Genomic DNA, 26,523 nt, shown 5'->3' with positions numbered 1-26,523 from the left:
TTTCACGCGAAGCCAGAAATAGTTTCACATAGACACAAACCCTTTGCCTTTCATGCTCTACTTAAATTGGAGCATTCTCTGTCGACAGAAAATGGGTTCCTTTATTCAAAACTTCGTCAAATTTTGGATTTTGCGCAGCCCATCCATCATCGTGCAGTATGCGACCCATATCGTTCCCAAACATTCGAAATAAATCGATTTTAGGCTTGGCAATTACTGCGGATAATAAAATGCTAAAGTCAGTAGGATTTGGCCGTTAAATTGCGTTAAAACGCTAAAACAAATAGAGGGTAAAAAATGAACTAGTAATTTTTTAAAGGCCTCAGCATAAACAAAACAGTTTTTTATTTAGCAACTACTGCTAAAAAAATAGTAGTTAATTTCTAGTGATAAATAGGTGCTAATAAGCCACATACAGCCTTATTTTGGTAGCAGAAATTAACGGAAATCTTTACAAATTAGCTTCTTTGAAATGTTAGACGACGTTACTTGACCTATGACAGTGAAATGCTTCAACTTAATTGCAAATCTCGGCAGTCAGGCAGTGTCTTAAAATAAGGGTGCATACAACATAGTTTAAAGTAGCACAGATTTGGTAGTCTAATCTACAGGAGAAAGTATTAACTGTGTCTATTTGCTTATAAACATTGCCGATTTTTGAAATATTTGCGCCCATATTTGCAAAATTGTGGTAACATTATCTTAATCTGACTGCCTAAATTCCAAAGTTGATATTTTAATCTGTGCATCGTGCATTCATAAGGAAAGGTCACTGATACAATTTAATACTTTAATTAAGAGAAAGGGTTTAAAAAATCTGATAATCTATTTAAATTTGGGCGTATATTGTATTATCCAGGTTTATGTATTATGAACTTAAATTATTATACCAAAAACGCAAACCAAAATGCTCTAAAATAGCTTTAAAATAATAATATCTTTAAATTTGTATTTTTAGCCAACGTTAGGCATAGGTTTTAGCTTGACATGGAAAATCAAATACACCATAGCTTAGTTCATAAAAATCCTGAACCAAACCATCTTCTCAACAGCGCCGCTCTAATCGAAGATGAATTCATTAACGATTGCGCCAAGAGAGAAGAGTACGCGGAGGAGGAGGATCTAGAAGACTGTGTATCCTCCACTACTGCTCCAGGAAGAGTTAATCAAATAAGGTAGAATTAAAAATAAATATTTAGAGTGAAAAAAAAGAGTTTTTTTAAAATGCTTTTAAGCTGTAAGTACTTTTAAAATGATTTAAATTATAAAATTAACATTTCGAAAATGTTGTTAAACTTTATTGTTTATATTAAAACTTATACGCTACATTTTACCATAATTAAACCAGCTAAAACCACCACCTTTACAAAACAAAAATATTAAAAAACAATATTTTTTAGACAAACTGGGGCGTCCTCTCTGCCAAAATTAAACAACCCAGAACTAAAAAGAAGACAACATCGACCTTCAGCTCATGTTGAAACGGCTGCAGCAACCAGCACCACGTCATTCCGTAAGTCATACATTGTCATTGTTAATTCGTTTATCAGTATTGAAAAAATAGTTTCTGTTGCCCTGTAGTCTATTTTTGACATCACTTTGGCTCAATCTTTTTTACACCTGGCGTGTTTGTTTGTTGTCAAATTGCCAATTACTATTTGGGTTAGGCTATAGCCTTTATATAGAAAATGTCATGACCTGCCTTTGTCCTGGGCCTAAAAGATATAACAAGGTTGAGTTGCATTAAGGGATACTATGGCATATCTATGCTACATAACTGATATAATAAAAAGTGTATGCATTAATTGCTGTACTATAAACAAAGCAATACGAGTTAAGATGGCTCTTATAAATTATCTTAAAATCAAACTGTTCAATTTTTAAGAATGTAACTTTTGAGTTTAATACAATGATTTACTTTGATATTACATAACCATTATATTAAAAAAAATACAACAAAAAATGTGGCTTTTAAAAAGATCATAACTGTTATCACCTATACAAAAAATACTGGTTATTAAAAAAACTAATGCACGCGATTTGGTTTACAAAACTCTTGTGCCAAACAACACCGTATACTGGTATTTAATAACGGGCATATATTTACCTACACATGACTGCACTTCTATATAGTATGAAGTCAAGCCGGAAATTTATAGTTTAGTTCAACTGTAGCGTATCGCACGATATGTTGGATTATTACAGGTAAAAAATAACCTTGTATTTTTGTTTTGTTGTGGTTATTAATAAACAGGCAAAACTTAGTAACCTTAAAGCTTTATACCTAGCTTTTTAGCTTTATTTTGCTCAGAAAATATGTTTTTTCAACTTAAATGCACTATGGCCTTTATATAATTTGATAATGATGATTATAGCTTTGGACTTTAAAAATAACGTCTGATAATAGACTACGAAGCTTTAATGGTTTTTATATATTTTTATACCGTACCCTATTCGGTTTCCGGGTTTTGAATTTTCATTTTTTTTTTACGACCATTTTGATAACAAATCGCCATCATTTTTTTGTTGGTAATTAATTCTTCATAAAATTAAGTTTTTTATCAACTTTAGGTTGAAAAATTTTTGTAAACCGCTTAGGGTTTTTTGTAATTTAAGTCGACTGAGAAGTTAGTTATGTCATACATTTTATGTTTAAAAATAAATGTTGGTAATGAAGACGCAATTGGTCAGTATGACTAATTGAAATTAAATTTTGCCCGCTATGAAGCATAGAACAAAAGCTAAAAACATTTAAAACCCACAAATTTACTGACTTTAAAGTTATTTTTACCAATAAAAATAAATTCCAAAATTATTTATTAAAAGGTATAATAATATTTAAGAGCCTTTTTTACCAAAAAATATATATACTTTATTTAAAAATTACTTAAATTATTTTTATATAAAAATTATAATAACCACTACACTACGTAACGTTGTTGTATTCCAAGTTTAAATTTAATCCCTTCAACATCCGCTATAAATCCCATATTCGTGCGAACATCATAACTGTTTATTTTATACCGGCTTAGCCTACAAGCTTAAACAATTTTGACCCAAACATTGCCATCAAGCTTGTGAAAAATTTCATTTTTAAATTACTTCAATTTTTATATATTTTAGTTTTTATCTCTTGGGAATTGTAACACTACTATGGGAATATAGCGTTCATTTTTTTACAATTACTAGTCTATTACTGAGTTTATGTTATTTTTTTAAGTAGGTTATTTTACAGCCTCCTACTAAGGCCTTTAATTATATATGTAAACTGACTTTCCTCTTACCCTGTAATAGACTGAGTTAAAGTAACTTGATACGGTAGTTAGTGTGACTAAACTATTTTCCACAAAATTATACCAGAAATAAGGTGAAACCATGAGATAGCTAGTGAGTTATGCGCTAACTTCTATCAAAAAGTAAGCAGTTTAGATCAAAAGAGATTTAAAAACGTTTAGTCTGTTAGTAAAATAATTTTCGGAATTTGAAAATTTTGGGGGTTAATTTTTGTAAATAAATATTTGTTTGTCGAGTAAGTTCGAAGGTACAACAGAGTATTATCAGATTATCCGGAGTTAGAACTATAGAAAGTCACTCGTTTGAGGTTGGAAAGTGTTGACAAGTTTGAAGTCCTACGGTAACTGAGAGTCTAGATCTTAGCCGTCCAAACCAACCGCAAAAGAAAAAACTGGGATTCTCCACGCACGGCCCCAGCATTTGACCCTGGAATTTTGATTTATTTTACTCCGAATTAAGATTGATCTAATGTCATTCCATAATCGCCGCGCTCCCAGTTGCCGTCGTTCGCTCGTGACGTCACAGATCGTGATTGAAACGTCACGGGGGCCACCCAAGTCGAAAAATAATCCGAAATAAAGCGCACAAGCGGAACTGTTACGAGTCTTAGGTTACTACCTTCTTTTGCCTGGTATAATCATGTGTTTCTTTTCGCCCGTGGAAATGTAGTTAACATACCAGCGGATTAGCTTACTTGCCTATGCTCTAATGGCGTTGCTAGTAGGCATAGCGAAAAGTGCAGGCTTGTTTTTTCGATTTCAGCAATTACAGCGAGCGATTAAGAATAATTTTAGACCATTATATTCAGTGCTCATGATCTCAGCCTTAATCCCAATACGGCGACTATAAATATATCCTTTAAAAGACACAGAAATGTCAAAGTCTTACTAGCGTATTCAGAACGTGTACGTTATGTAAACACCTAATGCTGAAAGTTGTATGATAATTTAGCTCGATTTTTAGCGGCCTGAATTTCTTGCTTTATAGGAGAATAGTGTGACGAAATTTCACGCGGAAATGCACGTCTGTTGTCTAACTGTTATCCGAGTTGTTCATTTTTTGGGCGGCAGTATAAGCCTACAGTAACACGACGCAGCCTTATTTTAATCCTATTACCGTTCGACCTGGTACGTTAGCCTAAGCGAGTAATTATAATTCAGCAACTGTTGCAGTCAAGTAGCATGCACGTTAGTCCGAGTAATTTTGAGCCTTATTTCGTAGAACGACTTGGATTAAATGTGAAAGGTTGATGAGCAATTATTGCTGAACATATTTTGTTAATTATTCAGTCAAGATTAAGTTTAAAATGTAACAAATTGGCACGAAATTAGACAATTGATTAAGTAGCAAGTTTCGAGCAATAAAGCGCCTCAAAAACAAAAATAAGATTTGTTAATATTAGGTCAGGTTTTTTTTACGACAAGATTTTAAAATGATGATTAATATCAGGCCGTTTTTAATGGAGATGGTCATCATTAGACAAATAGCTGCGCAACGGGATTGTTTCAGTAAATTGTCACCCCCTGAATTTTCGCCGCAGCGCGACTGTTTTAGATCAAAATACATTTGACTCATTTTTGATACTGGAACAGGAGTAGCCTTAAACGGGTTAATAGTTCAAAGAAATTCGAAGTTACGTGATTTAATGAGGCGTGAACTGACATCGGTGGCTTATTTATAAAATTACTTGGTAACAAAGCGGAAAAGAAACTTTTACAGACCTACGCTACGTGAACAAACCTAAATGTAAATGGCGAGTAGATATAAAAAGCGTTTTGTAGTTTTACAAATATGTAAATTACTTACTTTTATTATGCGTTGCCAATTGAAATTCACATTTTTCTGTACCGTAAATTGAGTTTAACAGAAGGCTAACTGTAAACTGTTAGTAGTAAAAATGTACCGCTTGTCTAATATATATGTATAAGGTATTGTTTTCAAAAACTGTCTGGTGCCAAGTTACCTTAATTGTGGTTATGCATTGCTTTGCTGTGTTACGGAGCACAGTAATCCATACATTTACTGTATTTGTGAGCTCAGTTCAGGGCAAAGGTTGTAACTAAAACAACATCAATCAGTTTCAACCGGCAAGACCACCCCTGCACGCCAGCCATAATTCAACACAATAAACACTGCACATGCAAATAGATTTTTGTCAAGTCGTTAAAAGAACTTACGTTACTTTTTAAGGAATAATCCGAAGCTAGTAAAATTGCTGAGAGTGTGCGTTTTGACCTGTACTGTTTTGTAATCAGTAGTTTTTTACTTAGTTTGTTGGGACTGCAAACCAATTTTATCGCATATTCGTTTATCATAAAGAACACTGGCCCTGCTCGGATAAGAACTTATCGTTAAGACGACTGGCAGACTGGACAATACAAAACAATTTTTTATCTCACATAAAACAGAACCACAACGGATATGTAAAATGGCGTAACAAATTTTCCGTCGAAAATTACCTTGGATAGGGCAGGTGCAGCTTTTTTATGTACATTATAAATGAGATCATTACATTATTCGGTTTTAACACCTGGATTATATTTAATGATACTCGTTTAGTCGGATTTTTTAAGGTAAAGTTTATTTATGTTTTCACGGCCTTAATCCTAGAAAGTAATGTGGCGCCTTGAGACTTAGTTTTAGCGAAAATGATTAATTAGGTTTGACAAAACAAAACATTGTCTTAACGTGATTAAGTTATGGGCCTAAACCGATACTTTAGGCATATCGCTTTCCATTAATCCTCATTAGGAGAAAACGTTTATCATTAATTCGAGCGGTTTTATTATAAGATTTCTTTAATTTTATTTTTAGTGCAAAAATGGGTTAATTTTTTATATAAAAAAAACATGATCTTTGTAAATATGATGACGTAATAGTTAGGAAATGAGATGAATAAATGGACCGCTGTGCCACAGATGAATTAACTGATTTAATTCTGGAGTTAAATTGTGATCCAGCCTTAGCAGGTATAATACTGTGACTTAAGAAAAGGGTAACCTTTGTAAAGCCTACTTAAAATGTAAAAACGTATATAAAGGCTTATCCATAACTATACATTTATGTTATATATATTCGTGTTATTCTGTTTTTTAAAATATTTTATATCAAAAAAAACAAGTAAAATTTATTATTAAATTCTATTTAAGCGAATTTAAGTCAAGTTTGTTTTTTACAAATGATCTTTTTAAATAATTTATGACTTCACTACTATAACATTCCCACGTTCGAATTTTTACTCAGTAATTATCTTTTAAAAAATTCAATCAAGCGTATATAAATGGGGTAACATTTTCTAGCTTAAACTAGATCAAAATTAATGTTTTGAAACTGGTGATTACTTTTGTGTTTTTTTTTTCAAGTTGAAGTCAGTACGAATTTAAAGCAAAATATAGCTTAACAATGGGTTTATACATCTTATAGCTTCTATTGTGTGAATTCAAAATGTTTATGATATATTTATTATATACACTGTATGTGATATGATAAAAAAAAACTAATAGAATTTTATGTGAAACAAAGATTGTTTGTTATCTTTTGAATACTTTTATTTTATTTTATTTTCTCAATGTTTACAAATTTAAGATAACATTTAAAAACAATGCAGCAGTTTTAATGATGTTGCAAAGATAAAGAAGTCCAAATAACAATTTCATTATCTGCAAAAACTGTTTACATTTTCTAGCAAATGTTCTAAAATTTTTTATTTTACGTTAAAGTATTGTGTAGTAACATAGTTAGATTTAATTTAACTGGACAATATCATATATGTAAAACCCCTATTCCAAATGCATTCTTGCAAACAGTCCTAAGTGCACCATATTCAGTTTCGCTGTTTTATATAAACAACGGCTGCTGAAATCCGATATTTATCAACAAAAATGGACCGTGTGTCTTAAGCCCTATAATTACCCCACTTGCACATCGTTACGGCTAATTTGCAGCGAATAAGAGAGTAAAACTTCTCCCATATCTTGTGGGATAAGAGATGTCTAATGTTTGCGCTGAAACTCCTTTTTCTGATTGATTGCCAAGACTTCAGTTTTCGTTTATTTACCTGAGTTTGATTTCAGGGTTTTTAGAGAATAATATTGAAAGATATTTCGATTTTTTGTTTTTGTGTTTCAGTTATAGCAAGTGTTTGTTATTTGCTATTTATTTATGTTTAAATCGATTTTAAGGTTTTAAAAACAATGATTTAATGTCTTTATTTAATTTTTTGTATTATTTTTGAAGAAATTTAAATTCCTAAATGCTTGTTTTAGATAAATGCTGGTTAAGAGCATTTTTTTAATTTTAAAACCTTTTAGTCTTGTGACGTCATAATAAAATATTGTTTTTATTTTTTACAGAGGATGACGAAGAACGCCTACAGATGCAAAAACTCGGTAGGGGGCGGAAGGTATCAGCGAGCAATGACGTCAGACCTCCAAGCTGCGGGACGCCATTAGGTAAAACGACGTCACAAAAACTGAAAAAAAAAGTTTTTTTGAATAAATTTATTTAAGTGTATAGATTTTAACCAGCATGAACAAAACTCCATTTTACCGACAATAAAATATTTTCTTCTACTAACCCTAATTTAACCCAACCCTTCTCCAAGAAATGCTTTTTAAAAAAAAATTTTGATAAAATGCTATTTTGGTTTTCGGGATCATGTACACACGGTCAGGGTTTCAGTTATAGGTTTAGTGATGCCTTTTTACGTTGCCAAATTTTTTAACTCTTGTGATTTTAGGTAAGATAAAAGAGGAAGGCCAGTCAAATTTATCTTTGAAAAATACGGGAAACACTAAGGGTAAGTTGTTTTATAAAAAAATATTTATAAAAATCTAAAATCAGTTTGCAAAAGCAAAACATTTTTTCAATTTTTAGCGAAAATAAAATTGTGTAATTTTTTAGTTTAAATTTGCTAATTATTTTTTTGTATTAATTACAATAATAATATATTTGTTCATTATAAAATTATATGTGGATATGATTTAAACTTTGCCTAATGCTTACTACTTTATTAAAATTATTAAGTCAGATTAATTTTGACTTTATTTTTAATATTTAATTTAGAAAATCTGAACGACTTCGATTTTGCCAAACCATCTGCCCAGATGCCTGGAAACTCTAATATGCCGAATACTAACTTACCTAATAATAATGAAGGTACAAAATCACATGTTTCTTTTCATTCAATACAAAAAAGAAAAAAAAATTAAAGTTGATTATGTTTTATTGATGAATTTAAAATTTGAAATTAAATTTTAGGAATGTACAACAACGACCGCAACAAACTGGTCAACCCGTTTTCACCTCATGCAAATCGAAGTAATTCGTCTATGTTTGAATCCCACCAAAACCAATCTTTGCACGGGTAAGAACGATAACTATATTTATAGTTAAAAGTGAAGGAATAAGTGAAGGAAACTGTAGTATTAAAATGCAAGGCTTGCACTATTTAATAGCTTATATTAAACACTTTAGTAAGTCCTAAGAATAATAAATTCAAAAATGATAAAACTGTATTTTGTAATTATCGTTATTATTACAGGATGGCTGGTTTAACCGGTAGCCCTATTTTCTCCGACGTTTCGCTTATTCCCCTTTCGCCCCAACCCATGGTGCCAGGGGGATTACCCTTTAACAGGGGTTCGCCGTTGGAGTTGTATCTGAGGGGGTTAAATTCACCCACCATGTCGATGATATCACAGGGTCGAAATATAAGTCCAAGACATTCAATACAGGGTAAATTTTTGTTTATTTTTGTGAATTAGCTTTTATCCTCAATGTGGGAAGGTCGACCTCACGACCTAAACATAGAGTAACATCAGTTACCCCGACCCAATCTCAAATTGCCTTAGGCGAATTGGGATATTATAGATTACGATTGCCTTATAATTAAGCTGCTAAGACATTTAATGCCAATGGGCAGAGCCGCGGGATTTATTTTTTAAATAAATTGGGATTTTTAAACTTGCACAAAGATATCATATTTTTAAAATTGCACAAAGATATCATATTTTTAAAATTACACTCTTTATTCTAAAAATTTTTTCTACATTATCATTTTCTTTTACCAGAGTTAGAAAAACTTGCTTACCCTTTCTATGGTGCTCGCCAAGACAACCTAGTAACAGGTAACGCGCTTTCTAACCAAGGAATGTCTCCCCTAACGTATTACCAACTTGTACAACAACGAAGGTTTCTGGCAGCCGCGGCCGAGAACCGAACTCTAGCTATGTCGATCGAAAAGCAAGAAGAAATGGCGCGGTTCGCTAGTCCGTTTGGCAGGTGAATTTCTAAGTTGATTATTTTGTGTTTAAACATTTTTCGCCTGCGGTGTGATGGTTGTTGTGAGTACGTAGTAGGCATTTTTAAGGGTTAGTTGGGGTGCATAAATTTTTACAACTACAGTTCAGTTATATTTTAAATTTTTCTGTATTTCTTTAAAAGGTATTTTACTAACTTAAACAGTAGACATTTGATCAAATTTGAATATTTATTTTTATTTAATCAAGTGCAAGTTAGTTTGTGCTATAAATTTAAATAAATTAATTTTTAATTTTAATTCTAATATTTTAGGTCTCGTAAACGGCCGTTATCAAAATCCCCTTCAATAACTGACAGCATGGACTTAACTGCAATGATTCGAACCTCGCCAAATTCTTTAATTCCACTTGTGAATGGGTGTTTGAGTAATTCCAGAAGTTCTTCAGTAGCAAGTGGTGGAAGTTACGGTCACTTGGCAGCCGGGGGAATCAGGTTTATTGCAAAATGAATTAAAATAAAAAAGCCTGGTATTGTGGTATAGCGGTCGTGACATCAGACTACAAGCCGAAAGGTTTCTGGTTTGATTCGCGCTAATGCTACATCATTCGCTCTTGAGCCTCATATTTTTGAAAAAAATAATTAAATAATTTTTTTATTTCTGTTTTAATATTTTATAACTTTTGTTACAGTCCCACTTTGGGTTACCCCATGATGACATCACCATCACCCTACTTGTTTCAACGTCATCCGATGACGCAATCGTTTGTCGGTCCGATGATTTCCAACTACAACAGTCTGAGGAACACATTGGACGAAAAACCAATTATAAATCCATTAAACAATAATTCGCAGAGAATTTTGAATCAAAATCCCAATTCGAACCTTAATTATCATCCGCAAGCTGGCGCCCCTGTTCAAATGAAGAACCAGCATCAAGGCCACAACCCACAAACCTCGCAGAAAAAGGTTTTTAAAAAATCCACATTTAAAGCAATTTATTTTAAACATTTTATGTAAAAACTGTAAAAAAATAAGTTATTGGTTGTTATCAAATTGTCATTTATTTCTAACTGTAAGTTTTGTTTTTTAGATTTTTAACAAAATCGAGAACCCTGGTCAACATTCCCACTATAGCAACAACAACAACAGTAACAACCGTAACAATAACAATCATACAAACAACATGAATTTAGGTTGGTTGATTTTTGCAAATAAATATAGATATTTTAAATTAAGTAAATTTTAGATTTTATTTTTCTTTTTATTTGTACGAGACTACACTAAGCTTTTGCAAATTTTGAGTTATTTCCTTTTTTTAAATGTTTTGATGATTTTCTTTTCTTATTAGGGATATCCCCAGGTTCCCATGTCAACAACGACGAGAATGACGTCATCTACGAAACAAACTGTAATTGGGAAAATTGTGCGAATGATTTTGACACCCAGGAACAACTGGTCCAAGTAAGCAAAAATCCCCAAAAATATATTTTTTTAATTTTTAAATTTAAAAAAATTCGCAATCAATAATTTTTGTTTATTTTTTCAGCATATTAATAATGATCACATACACGGTGATAAGAAAGAGTTCGTCTGTAGGTGGCGCAATTGTGCTAGAGAGCAGCGACCGTTCAAAGCGCAATATATGTTGGTTGTTCACATGAGACGACATACCGGTGAAAAGCCACATAGATGCACGGTAATAAATAATTAAACTGATCAAAATATTAATTCACAAGATACTAAATAAGCATAAAACGTTACAATTGTTAAAATGTTAAGAAACTAGGCCCTGAATAATGTTATGTTGCTTATAAAATAAAATGTAGTAAATTTACCCGCATAATATTAACTGTTTAGTTTTAATATAGCAATCTCTACCTGCATCATTACCATTATTAGGTTTTAAACTTTGTTACTGGTAAATAATGTCCATTCAAAAAGTACAATTATTTTATTGTACTTATGCTAGAAAAGTCTAGTCTAGTAGAAACACGGTAGAAAAACAAATATGTTATAGGCATTTCATTCATTTTACGACGCTGATTTGTTATTATTGTAGATTTCTACTAGAGATCTTTAAACTATTTATGTAGTTATAGATTACTTATATATTAAACGTATTTTATTGTTTTGAAATGTCTAGTTTGCCGGTTGCAACAAGGCATACTCACGACTTGAGAATTTAAAAACCCACTTGCGATCTCACACCGGAGAGAAGCCATACGTATGTGAATATACTGGTTGTACCAAAGCATTTAGCAACGCATCTGACCGTGCTAAACATCAAAACAGAACCCACTCTAACGCAGTAAGTGTATTTACAAGGAATGCATTTTAGCTGAAAATTTTACCAACTAGCTAGTGGATTTTACTTGAAATTTTAGCTACCTCCTTTTTATTGAAATTTTGGTTTCTACATTTTACTTGAAATTTTAGCTACTACATTTTACTTGAAATTTTAGCTACTACATTTTACATGAAATTTTAGCTACTACATTTTACTTGAAATTTTAGCTACTACATTTTACATGAAATTTTAGCTACTACATTTTACATGAAATTTTAGCTACTACATTTTACTTGAAATTTTAGCTACTACATTTTACTTGAAATTTTGGCTACTACATTTTACTTGAAAGTTGTCACATTTTATTTTTTTTAACTTAGTACGCTTATATATATTTATATATATATATATTTTTTTTTTAATTTTATTACTTTTAAACAGAAACCATATGCATGTAAAATTAGTGGATGTACAAAATGTTATACTGACCCTAGTTCTCTACGTAAACATGTTAAAACTGTTCACGGTCCTGAAGCCCACGTGACCAAGCGAATGCGAGCGGAACGAGAACGAGAAGAAAAAGGCAACGGGAATAACAACAAAATAAAACAAGTGAAAATAAAACCTATTTTTTATGGAAATTTATCCCATTTTCCATAGTCTCTAATTTAAGCAGTTTTTAGTCAATTTAAGTTTAATAATTGTAAACAAAATTGGTTTATTTTAATATTTATTTTTTTGTTTTGTTGTTTTAGGAACCTGGTACAAAAAATCATAAGAAATCGGACAAAAATAATAACACAAACTGCCTCACTTTATCCCCGCGTTCAAATCAACCTCATGATAACGTAAGTTACACAAAATCCTTGATCGTACTTGATAATATAAACTAATCAAGTGTTAAAAAAATATTTAAAATAAATTTTCCATTTTTTGTTTTTGAATTTCTGAAAAAAAATTTGAATTTTTTTTTTTAGAATCCATCAAGTAACATGAACCCGCGGAGCAACCAATCGACTTGCACCTCCGGCTCTGACGTCAGCATGACTCCGCAAAATTCACCAAACATGACGTCACAGAACAACAATGACTCTGGGGTTGATGTTAATGTTGGAGGGAATGAGGGAGATAGCGATGGAGATATTGTAGTTGACGAAAATCCTTTACCAGGTGAAAAAAATTTTTTTTATTTTTTAAGTAAACTTTTTGGTAAGACAATTAGTGTACTGTAAAAATAATATTTACCCATATTACCGAAATTTATTTGACGAAATGAACCTGAAATTTCGAAAACGACATTAACCATTGTTTAGGTCGATTTTTTGAGACACAATAAAGAGGTTATTTTCCAAAGGGGTAAGGGTAAGAGGGTAAAAAGGGGCATAAGAAATTGTCTCATCGTCAGTAAAATGGCTTGTTAAAAAACATTATTTTTTTTCTGTTGTTTTCCTTAAAATAATTAAATTGTATAATTTTGTATTTTTGAAATCACAACCTTACGGGCGTCTTAAAACTTTAAAAGTAAACTTATTCGTTTTCTATCTAGATTCTACTTCTGGTGGAGTAGGTGTCCAATCACGACGTAGAAGCACCGTCAAGTGCGGATTCATTCCCAAGATTTTCAATCGAAAAATGCAAAACTTGAACATTAGTGGAATCAACCGACCACAGATGGGGGATTACCCTAACGTGGACGAATATAATAATTTGCTAAAATCAAGACAGAAAACAAGTAAGTTTTTTTATTTCCTTTTTAACAAAACAATTAAACCTATCGCTTATTACAAGCATATGTTCCGTTTCGTATTTTTTTACTTATATAGCACAATCTAACATTTTTGTTTGATCTGTTTATTTTTTAAATAGTTTATGGTAAAATTTTAAGATTACAAATAAAAAATGTAAATAAGTTAATACTCTACAAACGTGTCAAAGTGATTTTAATACCATATTATATTATAAAGTATAACATGTTTACCAATCCCAGTCGTGACTTTGTGGCGCTTTTTTTGACTTGTTTAACTGTAAAAAATAACCAACCTTACCACATCATATATATTCAAAGTTAATCCTAATCCAAAACCTTAAACAAAAAAATCGAATTCAAATAACAGGAATGTTATTTTTACTAGTGACGTGATATAGTGGTTCAACCGTTAACTTTGTCGCGTGTAGTTATAGGGTTTGATTTCCATTGCTGCATTGTCGTGTAGTGTTTTAGGAAGGTGCTTTAAGCTGTGATAACTAAGGCAAAGTCAGAAAGCAATCGACTGGTTACTTTTAGGATAATGTGGTTAATAATATTCAAAACAGGCTAAAGCAACTCTAGGATTTCCACTGTTACTTATGCTAAAATTGTGAAGTTGGGTATTTTACACTGATAAATGAATAGATCATTCGTACTTTACAGTCCTTGTTAAATCTTGTACTTTACGATTTTAATGTTTTTGAGGGCCTTAAAATACGAGTAATCTAAATAAATAAATTTACTAATAATCCACAGACAGAAATACGATCGGCGGTGGGGTAACCGAGGTCTCTTCGACAACCAACAACAAGAACAAGATTCCACCCCATCACCCCTTTACGTCTCTTCCACAGGATAGAAGGGACAGCGGAGCGATCAGCGACGCGAGTCGAAAATCGTCTATGACGTCACAGACAAGCAGGAGGTCTAGCCAAGTGAGTTCAAATAATTTTTATTTTACAAAGGTTAAAAAAAATGTAAAAAAAATGTTAAGATTAGGTGCTTAGAATAGCATTTTAGTAATTTACTTTATTTTTTGTTTATTTAATTAAATATTTATGTTTTTTTTTCAGGTCTCAAACGCACGTGTAAACGTAATTGGGTCATATGACCCGATATCTCTGGATGGGTCACGTCGGACAAGTTCAGTTTCACAAGGTTAATAATAAAATTTTAATTCCAAACAAGACAAAAATGTCTTAAGTTCAAGACCTGCGAAGAGTTAATGATTTGTGCTTAAATGATATGATTATATAAAATAATTTACAGAAGATTGAGACTGGGTATTATTTTTAAATATTTTATTTATTTACAATTGTTTTATTATTTTCCAGGTGTCGCTCACCCGGGTTCGAACCCACCGGCCATCGATTCGAACGATCTTCACTTTTTACGGTCTCAGTTTAACGAGCGAATGGGGATGCCCCCTCCTACACCTATCGACCGAGATTCATACTCCAAAACACAACTTGCTAAATGGTATTAAAATTAAATTAAAGTTTAAAATTTAGAGTTAACTTTTTAATTAAAATTTTTTTAAAGTTTTATTCTTGTTTTTGTTGGGCAACCGCTGCCTGATATTGGATGATTTAATAATAACAAATTTACTTTATAAGCTATTTTTTTATTTTGTTACGGAAATAAAATGGTTTTACGGCCTTTTAAGGCCTCTTACAACTGAAACTAAGCGTTTTTTTAAATTTAGTGACTATGTGACAATTAAATGACCTATGTTATTTATCTTGTTTATTATAACAATCTTTTGGTGGGAAAATAAAAGCAACAAGCCGAAAAACTTTTCTTCATTTCTTTAGGTTAAATGAAGATCAACAATCTTCCGGTGGTTACCCCACCAATAACCCTTCACGTGCCATGCTTCCACCCCAGCCCCCATTTGACCCAAATAACCGACGACGAAGCGATGGAAACAGGCAACAGCAACGAAATTCTATGTCAAACGGTAATCTAAGAAATGGATATCGTAGAGCAAGTGATCCAGTCTCAAAAGTCACTCAGGTAAAAAAAAAATTAGTTTTTTAGTTACTCTGGTGCCAGCTTTTAAAATTAAATTTTACCATCTGAAGATATCAACGTAAAATTGCTTGTTTAATAAATTTTTACTTATTTAATACAGTTTTTCCTGTTTATTACAGTGCCAAAAAATTGCTTGTATATTATTTTATTCTCTATATGGAAGGTTTGACTTTGTAGTCTTATTACAGTAACTTTTGTTTCTGCGACCGAGCTTCGATTTGTGTTTGTCGGCCTTTTAGAGTGTTGACTTTTACTACTTGACGATATCAACCAGTTCTTGTACTTTTTACAGAATGAACCTGGTACGTCATCAAACTTTCAACGATACAATAGTTGGAACAACGTCGCTCCCTTGCCAGGAATTCGAAACCAAAATCATAATGGAGCCAACCAATTTGGACCACAATACAATCCTGGTTATCAAAATAGTATGCAGGTGGGTTAACAAATTAATGATTTAAGACAAATTTGGTCATACTTGTAAATATATTTGCATGGATAATTTTAACTGTGGTTGCTTCGTTGTCTAGTTAGGTTAAATTATATGTAATTAAGAATGCCATTTTTTTGTCTGGTGTAGAATGGTATTTGCTAATTTTTTAAAGTTTTTGTGAAAATTGTTTTTTGTTAGATCGGTCGGAATCGCTCCGACAGCAATGGAAGTTTTTACAGCAGCGAGAGCGGATACCATAGCAACGGAAGTAATCTGGCACTCAACGTAAACCAGCAGCAGGCAAATTACGCCATGGGACACCCACAAGGTGGCGTAAACGAGCAACTAGTAATGGAAAATGTAAACGCAGACATCGCTGCTTCGAACGCCAGGATGGCCGAAAGAGCAGCTATGCGAAATTTCAACAATAATTATGGTAATTATCCTGTTTTTACCTTAAAATTATTTTTTTTATTTACCTACAAGCAAAATGAATACCTGCATTTATTTTAGCCTACCCTGTTATGTCGCCAAACAACTGTATGTACCAGGACAATGCAATGCTATCGCATCCACATTTTAACGGACCCAACCACCAGAACCCAGCCATGCGTGGTCACGTGATACCGCAGGGCGCTCAAAATCCTGCTTACTACAACACCAAACAATATAGAGAAGGTAATCCGCAAATGTACAGACACCAGCAACAAATGTCAACCCCCAGCCAGCAACAGCAAATGATGTTAAATTACCAGCAGCAACAATCGTCAAACATGCACCCTGGGAATGTTATTTACCATCAACCAAACCCACAGTTACCAAATAATTTATACAATAACCAAGCCATGCAAAGTGCTAGTTTAACACCCCGGCCTCCGCCATCTTGTAATCATTCGACTCCGAATCAAAATCAGATGCGGTTGGCAAGAATACGAAGCGCAAACGAACGCGAACGAAACGCAGCGCAAGGCAATCGTACCCCTGACGTACAGGTAAAATACAAAGTGTATAAATTATGCAGATAATACAATTTTACTATGTCATTTTTTTAAACTTTTATCTTTCTTTTTCATTCTAACTTTTTCTAGATACCTGAGGAATTCCTGCAGCAAGATTTTATTGACAACATGCCGACTCTTCAATCCAATCTTCTTACAGATTATAATACAAACGAGGTAAAAATCAATCTAAAAATATTTGTAAAATTATATTTTTAAGTATTCATAAATTTTATTATATTTGTGTAATTTTTTTCAGACTGCTTCGTACGTTAAAATGCCTGCTGACAGCACCACAGGACCCGAAGGGAACAGAGGTAAAATATTTTAAATTAGTAAATATGTAACCTTAACCTTAAATTTAAATTAAACTTGTTAAATAATAAATTAAATATTTTTTTTTAAATATAATTTTATGGTTTCAGTCGACAATGACGGTGCTGAGAGTACAGTAACAAATACTGACGTCACTCTTCCGCCAATGTCAGCTTTCTCATCTCGTTTAGGTAAGTTCAACAAAAGATTTATATACAATAAAAAAATAAAAAACTTCCAAATTATAAATTTTCCAAATTATAAATTTTGAACTTTACTAGCCACTCCGATTATGAACAAACCTTACGCCCCTCATCATTCCATGGTTAATGGTCAACACCCTTCTTCTAATATGGCAATTAACAGTATGAGCTCAATGCTCTCCGCTTTGGAGGAAGAAAATAAATATCTGTTTCCCCAATAATTGAACAAAATTGTATTTCTTTGTGACGTTGTTTATGTTGACATACAACTGAAAAAATGTATTTTGTTAAGGGTCTTAATTTATAGTTATCAAAAAAATAAATCTATACGCCCATGTATGACATTTTATGATTTTAACTCATTAAACTACAAGTAGTCATTAGTTGATACTTTCCAACGCCTTGCCCTATCTTTTTATGTTCCAATCATTTTTATTTTTAAACGTGGCTTTATTATGCAAATTAAACAAATCATAAGGCTTTTACAGTGTGCTTTATTAAATTAAGCTGCCAATTTACAATTTTTTTTGATCATACATTTCTGTACAATGCCATTTATTTTTTACTTTTTCGTCTTTTTTATTTTCAGTTCCATTTTTTTTTATTTTTTTTTAACAACTTATTGTGCCACAGCTGTCTTATTTTGTATCATAGTTTCAACGTATTTCTTATACATTGCCTTATCAATATCGTACGTTAATTGTTGTATTTGTCACAAAAAATTTCCAATCCGTTTCCTATATTTGCAGTAAGAAGTTATGTCTATTACGAACTTGGACATTCTTCGATCGTTGTAGTTTAAATGTGAACGTTGTTTTATTGCGCTGAATACAAAATATTGTATTTAAGTCTAAAGTACGCTGTGTTTGAGGTATGGCGGTTGATTTTAAATGACCCGAAGTAACTTAAAGTCGCGCGAGGTATTTTGTCAAATTCTTGATTATCTTAATTATTTGCCTGGTTTTGTTTGCAAAAGTTAAGTTTCGGACTTACATAGCTATAAAATTTAAAACAGTTTCTAATTTAGAATTTATGTTTTTTGTTGTAGCTATAAGGTTTCTAGCTGTAAAATTAAAATATTGAATCTTAAATAGTTAAACTGTTACTTCCATTGTTTGGACCAATATATTATTAATTTTAACTTTAAAATTTGTTACATATTAATGTTTTTGATTATAAGAAATTCTTTTTCTCAAAATCAATCAAATCAAAAAAAAAATAAAAATTTAGCTTTACCTTCTGGACAGTTTAAGTTAAATAATATTTTTTTTCAATTTAAAATAAAGAAACAAAAGCTCCCAAAGGCGTGTTAAGAGAAAATTTAAAATGTTTTTAAATTTAAATTACGAAACAAGAATTTCCTCTTAAGCGTTTTAAGAAGTCTTTGGTAGATCTATTTTTTGATAATGATTTTGAATCTTTATAGAATAAAAAAAGTAACAGAAAATAGATTTTATAAATTCTCAATAACAAATTTAAAACAAAAACAACACCATCACTTTAATTAACACCAAACAACCACTTTTATAAATAAATATGAACAACATTTCACTTTTTATATTCTCGTACAACACGTTTAAAAAAAATTTAAATGTAAACTTTTCTTTTTGATAATTTCAACAATCGTAATGCACACAAACTTTTATCCTTTTAATCTTAAGATTTTTGATAACAAGCGTGTGGTGTTATACAAGAAAATGAATTGATCCATTTAATCAGAAACGAGTTATTCTTGCGGCGCCAAAACAAACTGAGAAAAAAGTTGTTTTTTCTTTAGGCTTAAACTGGATTTACTTTAAAACAGGAATGTAATCTTATAAAGGTTACAATTTTTTTTCGTTTAACAACAAATAATAACTAGATTTATTTGATAAATAAAAAATGTTTCGAAATCGTTTGATTCTTTTTTATAAATATATTTTATTTAGTAGGTTTATTAATTAAATTATAGGTTAAAAGGTCACGCGAACGATTCTATGTACGTGAAATAAAAAAATGCTCTTATTTTTGTTTTTTTAATTGTTTTCGAAAATTTCTTGGGTTTAATTAGGTCACGTGATATTTTTGGCCAATGATATTGCATACAAATTTTTTTTTTAAAAATAAAAAATTTTTAATCAAAAAATAATTGTTGTGTTAGAACCGCACAGGTCCAATTACCGTGTTTACATAATATTTTTCAAAAATATTAATATTCATAAAAGTTATGACACTTTTATTAAAAATTTATGAAATCTCAAAACCTAAAATTTTGTATTTTATTAGACGCGCATTGGCCTAACTAACATTCAAGATAAAACATTTCGCGAAAATTTTTAGTAAAATAAAAGTTTGAGGTAATTTTTATTTTGGGTTTAATTAGGTCACGTGATATTTTTGGCCAATGATATTGCATACAAGTTTAAAAAAAATATAAAAAATTTTAAATCAAAAAATAATTGTTGTGTTAGAACCGCACAGGTCCAATTACCGTGTTTACATAATATTTTTCAAAAATATTAATATTCATAAAAGTTATGACACTTTTATTAAAAATTTATGAAATTTCAAAACCTAAAATTTTGTATTTAATTAGGCGCGCATTGGCCTAACTAACATTCAAGATAAAACATTTTGCAAAAATTTTGAGTAGAACAAAAGTTTGAGGTAATTTTTATTTAGGGTTTGATTAGGACACGTGAAATTTTTGGCCAATGATATTGCAGACAAATTTTTTAAAAAAAAATAAAAAATTTTAAATCAAAAAATAATTGTTGTGTTAGAACCGCACAGGTCCAATTACCGTGTTTACAAAATATTTTTCGAAAATATTAATATTCATAAAAGTTATGAAACTTTTATTAAAAATTTATGAAATTTCGAAACCTAAAATTTTGTATTTTATTAGACGCGCCTTGGCCTAACTAACATTCAAGATAAAACATTTCGCGAAAATTTTCAGTAAAACAAAAGTTTGAGGTAATTTTTATTTTGGGTTTAATTAGGTCACGTGATATTTTTGGCCAATAATATTGCATACAAATTATTTTTTTTTAAATAACAAATTTTAAATCGAAAAATATTTGTTGTGTTAGAACCCCACAGGTCCAATTACCGTGTTTACAAAATATTTTTCGAAAATATTAATATTCATAAAAGTTATGAAATTTTTATTAAAAATTTATGAAATCTCAAAATCTGAAAATTTAAATTTAATTAGGCGCGCATTGGCCTAACTAACATTCAAGATAAAACATTTTGCAAAAATTTTGAGTAGAACAAAAGTTTGAGGTAATTTTTATTTAGGGTTTGATTAGGACACGTGAAATTTTTGGCCAATAAGATTGCAGACAAATTTTTTAAAAAAAAATAAAAAATTTTAAATCGAAAAATAATTGTTGTGTTAGAACCGCACAGGTCCAATTACCGTGTTTACAAAATATTTTTCGAAAATATTAATATTCATAAAAGTTATGAAACTTTTATTAAAAATTTATGAAATCTCGAAACCTAAAATTTTGTATTTTATTAGACGCGCATTGGCCTAACTAACATTCAAGATAAAACATTTCGCAAAAATTTTTAGTAAAACAAAAGTTTGAGGTAATTTTTATTTTAGGTTTAATTAGGTCACGTAATATTTTTGGTCAATTATATTGCATACAAATTTAAAAAAAAAAAATAAAAAATTTTAAATCGAAAAATAATTGTTGTGTTAGAACTGCACAGGTCCAATTACCGTGCTTACATAATATTTTTCAAAAATATTAATATTCATAAAAGTTATGACACTTTTATTAAAAATTTATGAAATCTCAAAACCTAAAATTTTGTATTTTATTAGACGCGCATTGGCCTAACTAACATTCAAGATAAAACATTTCGCGAAAATTTTCAGTAAAACAAAAGTTTGAGGTAATTTTTATTTTGGGTTTAATTAGGTCACGTGATATTTTTGGCCAATAATATTGCATACAAATTTTTTTTTTAAAAATAATAAATTTTAAATCAAAAAATAATTGTTGTGTTAGTACTGCACAGGTCCAATTACCGTGTTTACAAAATATTTTTCAAAAATATTAATATTCATAAAAGTTATGAAACTTTTATTAAAAATTTATGAAATCTCAAAATCTGAAATTTTATATTTAACTAGTCGCGCATTGGCCTAACTAACATTCAAGATAAAACATTTTGCAAAAACTTTGAGTAGAACAAAAGTTCGAGGTAATTTTTATTTTGGGTTTAATTAGGTCACGTGATATTTTTGGCTAATGATATTGCATACAAATTTAAAAAAATAAAAAAAAATTTAAATCGAAAAATAATTGTTGTGTTAGAACCGCACCGGTCCAATTACCGTGTTTACATAATATTTTTCAAAAATATTAATATTAATAAAAGTTATGACAATTTTATTAAAAATTTATGAAATCTCAAAACCTAAAATTTTGTATTTTATTAGACGCGCATTGGCCTAACTAACATTCAAGATAAAACATTTCGCGAAAATTTTTAGTAAAACAAAAGTTTGAAGTAATTTTTATTTTGGGTTTAATTAGGTCACGTGATATTTTTGGCCAATGATATTTTGCATACAAATTTAAAAAAAAAAAATAAGAAATTTTAAATCAAAAAATAATTGTTGTGTTAGAACCGCACAGGTCCAATTACCGTGTTTACATAATATTTTCAAAAATATTAATATTAATAAAAGTTATGACAATTTTATTAAAAATTTATGAAATCTCAAAACCTAAAATTTTGTATTTTATTAGACGCACATTGGCCTAACTAACATTCAAGATAAAACATTTCGCGAAAATTTTTAGTAAAACAAAAGTTTGAGGTAATTTTTATTTTGGGTTTAATTAGGTCACGTGATATTTTTGGCCAATGATATTGCATACAAATTTAAAAAAAAAAAATAAAAAATTTTAAATCAAAAAGTAATTGTTGTGTTAGAACCGCACAGGTCCAATTACCGTGTTTACATAATATTTTTCAAAAATATTAATATTCATAAAAGTTATGACGCTTTTATTAAAAATTTATGAAATCTCAAAACCTAAAATTTTGTATTTTATTAGACGCGCATTGGCCTAACTAACATTCAAGATAAAACATTTCGCGAAAATTTTTAGTAAAACAAAAGTTTGAGGTAATTTTTATTTTGGGTTTAATTTTAGGTCACGTGATATTTTTGGCCAATAATATTGCATACAATTTTTTTTTTAAAAAATAAAAAATTTTAAATCGAAAAATAATTGTTGTGTTAGAACTGCACATGTTCAATTACCGTGTTTACTAAATATTTTTCGAAAATATTAATATTCATAAAAGTTATGAAACTTTTATTAAAAATTTATGAAATCTCAAAACCTAAAATTTTGTATTTTATTAGACGAGCATTGGCCTAACTAACATTCAAGATAAAACATTTCGCGAAAATTTTCAGTATAACAAAAGTTTAAGGTAATTTTTATTTTGGTTTTCATTAGGTCACGTGATATTTTTGGCCAATGATATTGCATACAAATTTTTTGAAAAAAAATAAAAAATTTTAAATCAAAAAATAATTGTTGTGTTAGAACCGCACAGGTCCAATTACCGTGTTTACATAATATTTTTCAAAAATATTAATATTCATAAAAGTTATGACGCTTTTATTAAAAATTTATGAAATCTCAAAACCTAAAATTTTGTATTTTATTAGACGCGCATTGGCCTAACTAACATTCAAGATAAAACATTTTGCGAAAATTTTTAGTAAAACAAAAGTTTGAGGTAATTTTTATTTTGGGTTTAATTTTAGGTCACGTGATATTTTTGGCCAATAATATTGCATACAATTTTTTTTTTAAAAAATAAAAAATTTTAAATCGAAAAATAATTGTTGTGTTAGAACTGCACATGTTCAATTACCGTGTTTACAAAATATTTTTCGAAAATATTAATATTCATAAAAGTTATGAAACTTTTATTAAAAATTTATGAAATCTCAAAACCTAAAATTTTGTATTTTATTAGACGAGCATTGGCCTAACTAACATTCAAGATAAAACATTTTGCGAAAATTTTCAGTAAAACAAAAGTTTAAGGTAATTTTTATTTTGGTTTTCATTAGGTCACGTGATATTTTTGGCCAATGATATTGCATACAAATTTTTTGAAAAAAAATAAAAAATTTTAAATCAAAAAATAATTGTTGTGTTAGAACCGCACAGGTCCAATTATCGTGTTTACAAAATATTTTTCAAAAATATTAATATTCATAAAAGTTATGAAACTTTTATTAAAAATTTATGAAATTTCAAAACCTAAAATTTTGTATTTTATTAAACGCGCATTGGCCTAACTAACATTCAAGATAAAACATTTCGCGAAAATTTTCAGTAAAACAAAAGTTTGAGGTAATTTTTATTTTGGGTTTAATTAGGTCACGTGATATTTTTGGCCAATGATATTGCATACAAATTTTTTTTAAAAAAATAAAAAATTTTAAATCAAAAAATAAGTGTTGTGTTAGAACCGCACAGGTCCAATTATCGTGTTTACAAAATATTTTTCGAAAATATTAATATTCATAAAAGTTATGAAACTTTTATTAAAAATTTATGAAATCTCAAAACCTAAAATTTTGTATTTTATTAGACGCGCATTGGCCTAACTAACATTCAAGATAAAACATTTTGCAAAAATTTTTAGTAAAACAAAAGTTTGAGGTAATTTTTATTTTGGTTTTCATTAGGTCACGTGATATTTTTGGCCAATGATATTGCATACAAATTTTTTGAAAAAAAATAAAAAATTTTAAATCAAAAAATAATTGTTGTGTTAGAACCGCACAGGTCCAATTATCGTGTTTACAAAATATTTTTCAAAAATATTAATATTCATAAAAGTTATGAAACTTTTATTAAAAATTTATGAAATTTCAAAACCTAAAATTTTGTATTTTATTAGACGCGCATTGGCCTAACTAACATTTAAAATAAAACATTTCGCGAACATTTTTAGTAAAACAAAAGTTTGAGGTAATTTTTATTTTGGTTTTCATTAGGTCACGTGATATTTTTGGCCAATGATATTGCATACAAATTTTTTAAAAAATAATAAAAAATTTTAAATCGAAAAATAATTGTTGTGTTAGAACCGCACAGGTTCAATTATCGGGTTTACAAAATATTTTTCGAAAATATTAATATTCATAAAAGTTATGAAACTTTTATTAAAAATTTATGAAATCTCAAAACCTAAAATTTTGTATTTTATTAGACGCGCATTGGCCTAATTAACATTTAAAATAAAACATTTCGCGAACATTTTTAGTAAAACAAAAGTTTGAAGTAATTTTTATTTTGGTTTTCATTAGGTCACGTAATATTTTTGGCCAATGATATTGCATACAAATTTTTTGAAAAAAAATAAAAAATTTTAAATCGAAAAATAATTGTTGTGTTAGAACTGCACAGGTCCAATTATCGTGTTTACAAAATATTTTTCGAAAATATTAATATTCATTAAAGTTATGAAACTTTTATTAAAAATTTATGAAATCTCAAAATCTGAAATTTTATATGTAATTAGGCGCGCATTGGCCTAACTAAAATTCAAGATACAACATTTTGCAAACATTTTGAGTAGAACAAAAGTTTGAGATAATTTTTATTTTGGGTTTAATTAGGTCACGTGATATTTTTGGCCAATGATATTGCATACAAATTTTTTGAAAAAATAAAAAAATTTAAATCGAAAAATAATTGTTGTGTTAGAACCGCACAGGTCCAATTACCGTGTTTACATAATATTTTTCAAAAATATTAATATTCATAAAAGTTATGACACTTTTATTAAAAATTTATGAAATTTCGAAACCTAAAATTTTGTATTTTATTAGACGCGCCTTGGCCTAACTAACATTCAAGATAAAACATTTCGCGAAAATTTTCAGTAAAACAAAAGTTTGAGGTAATTTTTATTTTGGGTTTAATTAGGTCACGTGATATTTTTGGCCAATAATATTGCATACAAATTATTTTTTTTTAAATAACAAATTTTAAATCGAAAAATATTTGTTGTGTTAGAACCCCACAGGTCCAATTACCGTGTTTACAAAATATTTTTCGAAAATATTAATATTCATAAAAGTTATGAAACTTTTATTAAAAATTTATGAAATCTCAAAATCTGAAATTTTAAATTTAATTAGGCGCGCATTGGCCTAACTAACATTCAAGATAAAACATTTTGCAAAAATTTTGAGTAAAACAAAAGTTTGAGGTAATTTTAATTTAGGGTTTAATTAGGACACGTGAAATTTTTGGCCAATGAGATTGCAGACAAATTTTTTAAAAAAAAATAAAAAATTTTAAATCGAAAAATAATTGTTGTGTTAGAACCGCACAGGTCCAATTACCGTGTTTACAAAATATTTTTCGAAAATATTAATATTCATAAAAGTTATGAAACTTTTATTAAAAATTTATGAAATCTCGAAACCTAAAATTTTGTATTTTATTAGACGCGCATTGGCCTAACTAACATTCAAGATAAAACATTTCGCAAAAATTTTTAGTAAAACAAAAGTTTGAGGTAATTTTTATTTTGGTTTTCATTAGGTCACGTGATATTTTTGGCCAATGATATTGCATACAAATTTTTTGAAAAAATAAAAAAATTTAAATCGAAAAATAATTGTTGGTTTAGAACCGCACAGGTCCAATTACCGTGTTTACATAATATTTTTCAAAAATATTAATATTCATAAAAGTTATGACGCTTTTATTAAAAATTTATGAAATCTCAAAACCTAAAATTTTGTATTTTATTAGACGCGCATTGGCCTAACTAACATTCAAGATAAAACATTTCGCGAAAATTTTTAGTAAAACAAAAGTTTGAGGTAATTTTTATTTTGGGTTTAATTAGGTCACGTAATATTTTTGGCCAATGATATTGCATACAAATTT

At 29.4% G+C, this 26,523-nt stretch overlaps 1 protein-coding gene across 2 annotated transcripts; it reads left to right on the top strand.

Moving 5' to 3' along the window:
- The first annotated feature begins 965 nt into the window (after positions 1-965).
- On the top strand, positions 966-18,421 carry LOC145741281 (transcriptional activator GLI3-like). 2 transcript variants are annotated; one of them, XM_082558843.1, is made up of 29 exons: positions 966-1,175; positions 1,401-1,513; positions 7,647-7,745; positions 8,033-8,092; positions 8,359-8,451; positions 8,554-8,659; positions 8,837-9,030; positions 9,366-9,576; positions 9,868-10,047; positions 10,245-10,521; positions 10,646-10,748; positions 10,904-11,016; positions 11,102-11,251; positions 11,699-11,863; positions 12,284-12,454; positions 12,598-12,690; positions 12,820-13,012; positions 13,389-13,574; positions 14,346-14,524; positions 14,663-14,747; positions 14,924-15,068; positions 15,404-15,605; positions 15,916-16,059; positions 16,255-16,492; positions 16,570-17,048; positions 17,145-17,231; positions 17,314-17,371; positions 17,480-17,560; positions 17,651-18,421. In XM_082558843.1, exons 1-29 carry the CDS (start codon positions 988-990, stop codon positions 17,791-17,793), a joined length of 4,536 nt encoding a protein of 1,511 aa, XP_082414969.1. In that variant the 5' UTR covers positions 966-987; the 3' UTR covers positions 17,794-18,421. The 2 variants fall into 2 exon arrangements, with proteins under 2 accessions (XP_082414969.1, XP_082414970.1); XM_082558844.1 differs by lacking the exons at positions 966-1,175; positions 1,401-1,513 and adding an exon at positions 6,116-6,263.
- Positions 18,422-26,523: the final 8,102 nt, after the last annotated feature.

This window comes from Corella eumyota, chromosome 2, assembly GCF_963082875.1.
Source record: "Corella eumyota chromosome 2, kaCorEumy4.1, whole genome shotgun sequence".
Taxonomy (NCBI): domain Eukaryota; kingdom Metazoa; phylum Chordata; class Ascidiacea; order Phlebobranchia; family Corellidae; genus Corella; species Corella eumyota.
This window is presented reverse-complemented; position numbering and strand designations above follow the sequence as displayed.